The sequence below is a fragment of the Ochotona princeps genome, chromosome 24 (genome assembly GCF_030435755.1).
Source record: "Ochotona princeps isolate mOchPri1 chromosome 24, mOchPri1.hap1, whole genome shotgun sequence".
In the NCBI taxonomy this organism is placed as follows: Eukaryota; Metazoa; Chordata; class Mammalia; order Lagomorpha; family Ochotonidae; genus Ochotona; species Ochotona princeps.
Genome location: NC_080855.1, coordinates 24,378,989 through 24,388,927, shown reverse-complemented (window position 1 = coordinate 24,388,927; position 9,939 = coordinate 24,378,989). Strand labels below are relative to the sequence as shown.

Genomic DNA, 9,939 nt, shown 5'->3' with positions numbered 1-9,939 from the left:
AGCAGAGAGCATGGGCCCTGCGCTTGTGGCAAAAGACACATTGACTCAACAATGATTCATTCAGATCCTCTTCTTACTGACACTGGGAAGCATCTGCGTCACAGCCCAGAGCCTGGCGACCTGAACCAAAGAGCTCTGCCATGTGCAAGAGACAGAAAGTGCCAGGCTTGGGGCTGTATCTTCTCATAGAATCATCAGGGATGACCTCACCTGAGACAGGGCTGGTGTGATGGCGTATCAGGCTAATCCCCCACTTGCAGCACCAACATCCTTTCGAGTGCCACTTCGAGTCCTGGCTGCTCTCTTTCTCTCCCCTCCCCCTTCTCTGTAACTCTCTGCACTTCAAATAAATACATACATCTTTTTAAAACGTTTAAAAAAGTTTCCTATTCTTTGAGAAGTGCAGAGAGGGCGTCAGAGAACTTGCATTTGTTGGTTCACTCCTGCCAATGCCTGCAACAGCCAGGGCTGGGCCAGGCCGCAGCCAAGCAACTAGAACTCCCTCTGGGTACCCCATGTGGGTGGCAGGAAGCCACTCCTGCTACCCTCTCGTGGTGTGCATACATGGCAAGCTGGATCTGAGGGAGTGGAGTCAGGGATTGCAATATGGGATGGGAACACGCCAAGCAGCCAAGCCCTGAGTGCTGAGCCTAACGAGAGAGATGTCCTGGGAGGCTGTGTGGAGGAATGTTCTGGGCAGAAGGCATGGGCAGTTCCAAGCCCCGAGGTACACCCCAGGAGCCACGAGCAGGCCGGTGTGGCTAGCATAGCGTCAGCAAAGAGTAAGCAAGATTGAAGATAGAAACTGGTGAGGTTTCCAGCTTAAGCCATTCCTGCGAGTCCCACGAGACGGATGGGACGTCCGAGGCTTGATGGGGGACTTGTGTGCACAACCTAGATGCAAATGCTGTACAACCGCCAAAAGGGATGAACACGCTCATTGGGACGTGATCTGCTTCCAGAATCCCAAATCACCGATGCTACTTTGTGCCACTGGGCAGTTCCCCGAGCTTGAGGACCCCCATGGTGGGAGGTTGTTAGGAACAAAGCAGGACTTCATAGGAAATACACCCGTGTGGCATCCAGGAACTTAGATTGATCTTTAAAATTTTAATTTATGGGGGCTGGCATGGTGGCTTAACAGGCTAATCCTCCACCTGAAGCACTGGCTACGATGGGGTGCTGCTGGGTAATAACAGCACTCTAGAGCAGTGAGCTTGCCAAGTCAATGGAAGGTTTTGTTTTTTTTTTTAATTTGTTTATTTTTATTGCAAAGTCAGATATACAGAGAGGAAGAAAGACAGAGAGGAAGATCTTCCATTCGATGATTCACTGCCCAAGTGGCCACAACGGCCAATGCTGCGCCAATCCAAAGCCAGGAGCCAGGAGCTTCCTCCGGTTCTCCCACACAAGTATAAGGTCCCAAGGCTTTGGGCCATCCTCCACTGCTTTCCCAGGCCACAAGCAAGGAGCTGGATGGAAAGCAGGGACACCAGGAACCGGTGACCATATGGGATCCTGGCGTGTGCAAGGCGAGGACTTTAGCCACAAGGTCACCTCGCCAGGCCCAAAGGAAGGTTTTGACTGCACACAAACCCACCCTTCCTAATTCCTCCCACGCCATTCAAATTAATTGAGCTCATGGTAAAGGGCTCTGGAGACGCCCTGCTCTCAGGCCTCTCTGGTGTGTCATTTAAGTTAATGAACTACAGGAATTTTCTGCTCTGGCAGCTCCCTCGCTGCGTCCTGGCACTTAGTTAATGGAATGTTTTGTACTTCCCACAGAAACTGTACTGCACAGCTCTCAAGCTGATTGGAGGATGAGAGGGTTTTTACTCCTGACTTGGGTGCTTACGTGGTGCAGCAAGCAGCTCCCAGCAGCTCCAGGAGTACAGCGGGAGTGTTGTCACCAAGCTTGGGCAATAAAGATTCTTCTTTATTGTTCCGTGTGATTGCTCTCCCTCCCCACAATGCTGGTATCCCATAACGTTGCCTGTTTTAGTCCAAGCTTCTCCACTTCCCATCCAGTTCCCTGTTTATGGCCTGGGAAAGCAGTAGAGAATAGTTTTTAGTCCCTGCACCCACTTGGGAGACTCAGAAGAAGCTCCTGGCTTCAGACCAGCCATTAAGGCCATTTGAGGAGTGAACCAGAACTGGAACAGCTCACTCTACTTCCTTCTCTCTGTAAATCTTCCCTTTGAATAAAAATAATAAAATTTTAAGAAACATACTTATTGGGCCCAGCGAAATGGCTCAGAGGCTAAATCCTTGCCTTACACACTGGGATCCCACATGGGTGCTGGTTCATGTCCTAGCTGCTCCACTTTCCATCCAGCTCCCTGCTTGTGGCCTGGGAAAGCAGTCAAGGATGGCCCAAACCCTTGAGACTCTGCAACTTCTTGGGAGACCTGGAAGAAGCTCCTGGCTCCTGGTTTCAGATTGGCTCAGCTCTAGGTATTTATTGCAGCCACTTGGGGAGTGAATCATCGAATGGAAAATCTTTCTCTCCTTCTCTCTGTAAATCTGACTTTCTAAGAAAAATAAATAAATAAATCTTCAAAAAGAAGAAGCAGCTGCAAAGGAGCCAGGATTTGAACCCAGGCACCCTGCCAGGAGATGGGGCTGTCTCCAGTGATGACATAACCACCGAGCCGTAAAACCTGGCTCGTGATTGACTTTAAATGGTCTGGGAGTGTGCACTTCCAGGGAGCTGGGCCTTGACCACATGTAAATCCCCCAAGCACGGGCTGTCCAAGGGCTTACTGATCGAATTGCTGATGACAACATGCGACCTTCTCCGATCACAGTGGCATTGAATGCCGGGTGTGGGAGTCTTGGAATGGTCTTCTGGACTTGAACGGAGGGACATAAGGGCTGGGTGTCCGGTGTCGTGGCGAAGACCCCATTTCCAGGACCCACAATCCGGAACTAAGTGCCTGAACTGCAATTCCAGCTTCACTTTGGATCTCAGGTTCTTGCTACTGTGCTCTGCTGGGAGGTGGCAGGGATTGGCTCATTTGGTACGGCCTCTGCCACCCATGTGGAAAGAGAGACCTGGGCGGAGCTCCAGGCTCCAGGCTTCGGCCTGATCCAGCTTTAGGGAGTCCCACGGTGTGTATTTGTCGATACATTGGAAAAGACAAACAGGAAGGTTGCTGGAGCACCAAGAAGGGGAGGTGAGGGATGAAGCAGCAGAGTGGCTCCCGTTGGGATAAATACGCCAGGCTGGGGGGAACCTGGGAGGAGACTGGGAGGCCCCCCGCAGGTGGCAGGATGTGATCAGTGCATGGAGAAGGGCGTTGGAAGTTTGAGGGTGTCGCTGCTCTAAGCCATGGCAGATGCGGAGGGGCATGGGCGTGGCGAGAGCTGCAGGCAGGACCCATGTGGTTGAAGATAAAGGACAGTAGGCCTTGGGCGCATGTGCAAGAGCAACTGTGCCTTGATCCATCCTCACCACCAGTCCTGCACTCCGTGGGACCCTCCCTCCCACCCTTGGGGAACCCCTGCAGCCTGGGCACAGAGCTGCTACCATTGGGAGGCGCTGCCCAGCTGCCTTGTCCTCCTCCAGCAGCGGCTTCCCAGACTGCTTCGCCCGGGAACCGCTGCTACTTCACTGGCCCTGGGTCCCGGGGAACAATTGTTGTTGGCAGTGCCCAGGCAGGACCGCAGCAGGCAGAGTGCGGGAAGGGGAAGTCCCTTAGGTTTCTGTCTCACAGCAGGGGCCTGGCAGGGAAACCCCACAGGTCCCAAAAGGAAAGCGGCAGCGGAGGGCCTCGGGGAAGACCGAGAAACCCCCCTGGGCTCCCAGAAGATGGGAAATCCAGGGCGGGGCCAAGGGCGGGGCCGTGCTGGAAGAGAACCCTGCGGTCACCCTTGCACCCAAACCCTGACAGTGGTCTCCCTAGGGTTATTCTGGGTGCTGGCTGAGCCTTTATCCTGGTCACAGCCTGAGCCCTTGTCCCAGCCTCAACCCCAGCCTCAGGCAGAACCCCAACCACAGACGGGATCCGGGATGTGGGCTTAGCTTCAAAGCCTAACCCTGACAGGCCGCAAATAGGGGGGCCCTGGGTTAATGAGCATGTGCTGGCCTTGAAACAGGCAAGAGGCCCGAACCTCCACCCCAGGCCAGGTTCTGTAAGTCCAGCCCCTGACTGAGTCCCGATCTTGGCTATAGATGGACCTGTAATCCTGAGTGTCAGACCCTGACCCCAGACCTAGCTGCCAGCCCTCCCTCTAGGGAGCCCTGACTTGAGTTCCAGGATTGGCCTTTGCCATGGTCTCTTTCGTTTCTGGCCCCAGTTTCAAAATAGCCAGCCTGGGACCCATACTGATCTCCATCACCCCCTCTGTCAGCCATCTGGTAAATCTGAGAGTGAGGCTGACTCAAAGCCCCGAGTCCCCTCTAGTGGGCAATCCCCTCACCTGGCCATGCACCTTGCAGACCCTGGAGCGGTGATGGATGGCTCTAAGGAGATGGGGACAGGGCAGAGAGAAGTCGGAGGGGTCTTACCGCGCAGCACCTCCCAGTGAATGGAGTGCAGTGTGGAAGGAAGGACAGGGTCCCAGAGCTCGGCAGTGGGTCAGGAGTTGTATCCACCGAAACCCCAGTTTCCCGCCACCACTCTGCTCCCCCCCACCCAACCCCCCCCCGCGCTTTGCCTCCCACCCTCTCTGGGAAGGGAAATTACATTTCCCCATTTTAGCAAGGGGTGGTCAGGAGGGAAGACTGAGTGAATACAAAGCTGAAAGTACAAGCAGGACGGAAAGCGAAACCGGGTGCAGCCCCCACTATAAGACTCCCTCTACCCAGGAGATGGCTGGCCAAAGAGGCTGGGCCCTGACATGGGCCAGACGGCAGGCGACCTCAGCTGGCGTGAGTGTGAGATGAGGGTTGCGGGCAAAGGGCTGGGAGGCTTGGCTGAGACTGGGGGTGGTAGCAGAACTTGGCTGGTGAGGAAGGGCCAAGGAACTGGGGAAACCCAAGAGCTGGTGGAGATGAAGGGCATGGCTGGCTGCAAGATGGCAATAAGGGCCCCTGGGATTTGGCTGGCATGAAGGGGGCAGGGAAAAGGGGTAAGTTGGGCAGTGGTTGGAGCAGGGCTAGGCAGGGCTGGAGGAGCCGGGCTGAGTATGAATGATGGGAGGGAGTGGGACAGGTAGATGACAAGACCAGGCTGGTGCTGGTAAGTGGGTCACAAGCAGGGGCTAGAGGAGAGGCTGGCATGGCATAGGGGTCATGGCCCAGGGGTCAGCACTGGATCCAGGCTCTTGGTCCTGGATGGGGAGAAGGGTCAATTGTGCAGCTGCTGGCGAGAATCAGAGCAGCAGGTGGAGGATCAGTTGACAGGTCCAAAGAACTGGAGGATGGGGATGGAGCACCCAAAGGCCAGGACCCAGCCCCTGAGCACCTGCTGCAGATGGTCCAGGGAGGTTGTGAGGTCTCCAGGGCGCAGGGAGGAGGTGGCACACCTCATTCTGGGTGGGTAGGGCTTGGGGACAGCCAAGAAGAACCCCACTCTACCATAAGTCCCTGAAACACCAGAGGAGTAGAGTGACCCCCAAGCCAGGGACCCTGAATGCCAGTGATCCTATAGGCTTTGCTCCCCATGGCTGGGGAGTGGGGTGGGGTTGGGTGGGGAATGAACCCTAAGCCTTAGTGCTCTCGGGGAGTGCTGCGATCCCCCAGGGCTAAGGAAGGGACACCGGCAGTTTTGGTTTGGGTTTCGGGGAGTGTTGTGTAACTCCCAGGATTGCTAGATTTCCTCTCCACGAGGAAGAAACTGCTGAGCCCGGCCCTTTCCCAGAGCCGCTGCCCCTCTGCCCCTCTTTCCAGGAAAACACAAGGCAGGAGCACCCTCCAAAGCGTCCTGCTCTGACCCCTCCACATTCTACAGACGGGAGCCTGAAGATCAGGGAGCAGAGGTGGCTCAAGGGAGACCAGCATGGGAAGCGGGCGCACCTGCCTGCCTCCCTGCTTGGTAACCTCCCATCTTATCCCACCCCCAACACACACACCCCAGGCAGAATGTACTGCACAGTGACCCACCCCAGGTGGGAGGGGTAGGCCGAACCCTTCTGTTCTCACGCCCTGGCTTGGAGCCTCTGGCCTTGCCGGCCTGGACCCCTGGGGGCCATCAAGGTCTGAGTAACCATTGGAGCTGCCTGGCTGAATCCCAGGAATGTAGGGACACAGGAATGCATCCTGATGGATCTAGACTGCAGGCCTGGCTCCCCCACCCTTGAGCCAGCTGGCTCCAAGGACAGGTCAACCTCATTCTGTTTATTTTCTTTCTTTTTATTTTAAGGACTTATTTTTTTAAAAGGTTTATTTTATTTTTATTGGAAAGTCAGATAGAGAGGAGGAAAGACAGAGAGAAAGTTCATCCTCCAATGATTCACTCCCCAAGTGACCGCAACAGCCGGTGCTGCACCGATCCGAAGCCAGGGTCCAGGAACCTCTTCCAGGTCTCCCACGCAGGGTTCCAAGGCTCTTTGGGCCGTCCTCCACTGCCTCTCCAGACCACAAGCAGGGAGCTGGATGGGAAGTGGAGCTGTCCATATGGGATCCCGGCGTGTTCAAGGTGAGGACTTTAGCCGCGAGGCCACGCCGTTGGGCCCTCATTCTGCTTATTTTCAAAAGATGGAGTGGGATGCCATATATGGTTGTGCAGGTTGTTCACTGAAAAGAGACAGTCCAGGGAGTTAACAAGGGTCCTTCCTTTCATCTGCTTATCACCAGCAAAGCTGTCTTCACAGGGCTCGCGTGCTGGGCAGCCTCCATAAGGACCGAGATTGTTCTCCTCCTGTGTGTGCCTCCATCCAGCTTCCTGCCCACCCTGTCTCCCCAGGGCTCAGCCTGGTGTTACTGTCCTTGCTCCTGGTGCGAGCCGGCGTCTGGGGATTACCGAGGCCCCCGCAGAGTCTGCAGGAGCTGAGCAGGGAGTTTGCGCTCAGCCTGCATCTTGCCAGGAAGCTGCTGTCTGAGGTTCGAGGCCAAGCCCATCGCTTTGTGAGTCTCCCTGATTGCAGCAGCGGCCAGGAGGGTGGGGGGAGGGGGTGGTGGAGGTGGCCGAGCTGCGACCCCCTCTGCCCCCTTCCACTGACAGACCTCGCCCTGCAGGCTGAAGCTCACCTGCCGGGGGTGAACTTGGACCTCCTGCCCCTAGGGAAGCAGCTCCCTGAGGTGTCCTTGACGTTCCAGACCTGGCACCACTTGTCTGTGAGTGAGGGATGAGGTGGGGTGGGGCACAAGGAGATGAAGCTGGCTGGGGAGCGTAGAGCTTGTGGATTTGGAGACAGATTCTAGCCAAGGCTGAAGATGTCACTGGACATGAACCTGAGGCTGGCAGAGGGAGATAGAACTGGGGGGGAAAAGCAAGACCGGGGCGTGGCAAGGGGTGGCCATGGAACAGGCCTGGGTTGGAGAAGCACAGGGGCCGAGATTCGGAGTGAGAATGGATGTAGAAGAGGGCAGGGGATAGGGTCAGTGTTAGAGACAGATGGGGTGGGGAGAGGTGGGAGGAAGGTAGAAGTGGAGGAGGTGAGGATGCAACTGGACAGTGGAGAGGGGATAGAAGAAGAATCATGGATGGCAGAGATGCCAGCAGACAGGCTGAGTCAGGAATCGGCAATGGGTCAGGGATCGGAGGAGGAGAGCAGATAGAAATCAAAGACAGAGGAGGTGCGGAGGGAGGTGAGCACAGGCCAGGGGAAGAGCTGCGAATGAGGTGCCCGAGTGCCAGGTGGGCTTGCCCCGGGTCACTCTGGTCCCTGGGTCTCTCCTGCCCCTGCAACAGGATTCAGAGCGACTCTGCTTCCTGTCCACGACCCTGCGGCCCTTCCACGCCCTGCTGGGAGGGCTGGGGAGCGAGGCAGGCTGGAGCAGCTCAGAGAGGATGCAACTGTGGGCCATCAGGCTGGATCTCCGAGACCTCCAGCGGCATCTCCACTTCCAGGTAAGGCTTCCTGGGAGACACCTCCCTCCACCTGCAGAGCTAAGACTCACGTCCAGTCCCCCTTCCAGAATGCCCTCTGCCCACAGAGCAAGGAGGCCTGGAGAGTTGCTCCAAATCCTGTACTCTATGTGTGAGCGTTTGAGTGGATGACAGTGTGAGGGAAGGAACACCTGTGTATGCAGGTGTGAGGGTGATGGGTGTGTGAGAGTATACAGATGTGATAGTGTGACAGTGAGTGTGCAAGTGTGAGAGTGGATGAGTGAGGGTGGGTGCTGGTGTGATAGTTTGAGGATATATGAGGCTGACAGTGTGCAGGTGACAGTGTGAGAGTGGGTGAGTGCAGGTGTGATAGTATACACAGGGGTGTACAATGTGTGTGTGTACATGTGCATACAGCTGCATCAGGCCCTTTCTGGCTTGTCTTGGTCACCAGTTGGTCCTCAATGGAACAGCTGCTCTGGGGCCTCCAGGACAGCAATGGTTGGGGGGAGGGGGCAAGGTCAGCATCCCCAAGGGACACCATCCACTTTCCTCCCTGTGATTCTCTGACATCATAGACCCTCCTGAATCTCTCCTGGGAAACAGAAAGTTCACCTTCAGTGGAAAGGGAATAGAAAATGCAAGCCCATGAAAGCTAGTTAGGTCATCCCTGGGTCTCCGTAGTGCTCCCAGGCCAGCCCTGAGGAGCGGAGAGGAACCACCTGGACCCTACCCCGCCCCCACCCTAGGGACACTCCGGCGGGAGGGACCCAGCTCCAGGACACCTTGCTCCACAGCTTCCATTTTCCCGATGCAAAAAGTCACGCAGGACATGTGAGATGGCCACGAGACGGAGAGGCAAAACAGGCATTGTCCAAGGAATGGGGCACAGACTGTCATTAGGAGCCACCGTGCACCTACCGTGAGAAGGCTTCCAAAAGTTCATGGAAAAGACTGGAAAGATAAACTTATGTGAAAAATTTGAAGTCCATGCATAATTTTTCATATTATAAATTTTCATCAACTTTTTGAAGATCCATTGCGTACATGGCTTTTGCTAGTTTTTAAAAAGTTTTTTTTTTTTTGAAAGGCAAAGTGATAGAGAAAGAGGGAGACAAAGATCTATTTGCTGGGTCACTCCCCAAATGGCTGAAACAGCTGAGGGCTGGACAAAGCCAAACACCCAGAATTCTATGTGGGTCTCCCACATGGATGGCAGGGACCCAAGTACTTGAATCATCTGCTGTTGCCTTCCTAAGGTGCATTAGCAGGGAGCTGGGTTGGAAAAGGAGCAGCTGGGACTTGAACCAACGCTCCAATATGGGATGCTGACATCTCAAGCGGCAGCTACAATGCTGCCCTCCCCCAGTTATTTTTTTGCGCTCAAATAAACTGTTTAGTTTTCCATGAACTTCATGGACATCCCCCTGAATATGCCGGGAGAATACAGTCAGGTTCTCGGCCTGGCTGACCCCTGAACTTCTCCTACAGGTGCTGGCTGCGGGATTCAACCTCCCTGACCAAGAGGAGTGGGCGGAGGGTAAGGGGCACCTCCCAGCGGCTCCAAGTGGCTCTACCCAGGGGCCAGCCCAGGTGGCCTGGCCCCAACTCCTCTACACCTACCAGCTGCTGCACTCGTTGGAGCTGGTCTTGTCGCGGGCCGTGCGGGACTTGCTGCTGCTCTCCAAGGCCGGGCACCCTGGCCAGGCTTTGGGGTTCCCAGCCCCCAGCCCCCAGCCCTGACCCAGTTCACTTCTCAGCCCCTCCCCTCACCTGGAGGACTGAAACAGTATCCCACAGCACAGACTTCAGCTCACTGCCTCGGACCATCCCCTCCAGTCCTTGCCAGTATTTATTTCTTGGATATTTATTTATTTTTTAGGGAGATAATGGTTTATTTATTGTATTATTCTCGGGTTAGACTGCCATATTGGGTCCTAATAAAGCCCTCTAATCTTCTCTCCGACTTGGCTTCTTTTCAGAGAAGGGGGGCCAGCCCCCTGTG

At 55.4% G+C, this 9,939-nt stretch overlaps 1 protein-coding gene across 1 annotated transcript; it reads left to right on the top strand.

Annotated features, from left to right (window-relative positions):
- The first annotated feature begins 4,842 nt into the window (after nt 1-4,842).
- Nucleotides 4,843-9,763, top strand: IL27 (interleukin 27). The gene is made up of 6 exons (XM_058681094.1): nt 4,843-4,873; nt 5,895-5,978; nt 6,849-7,009; nt 7,121-7,219; nt 7,797-7,955; nt 9,426-9,763. The coding sequence occupies exons 1-6, from the start codon at nt 4,843-4,845 to the stop codon at nt 9,675-9,677; spliced, it is 786 nt and encodes a 261-aa protein (XP_058537077.1). The 3' UTR covers nt 9,678-9,763.
- Nucleotides 9,764-9,939: the final 176 nt, after the last annotated feature.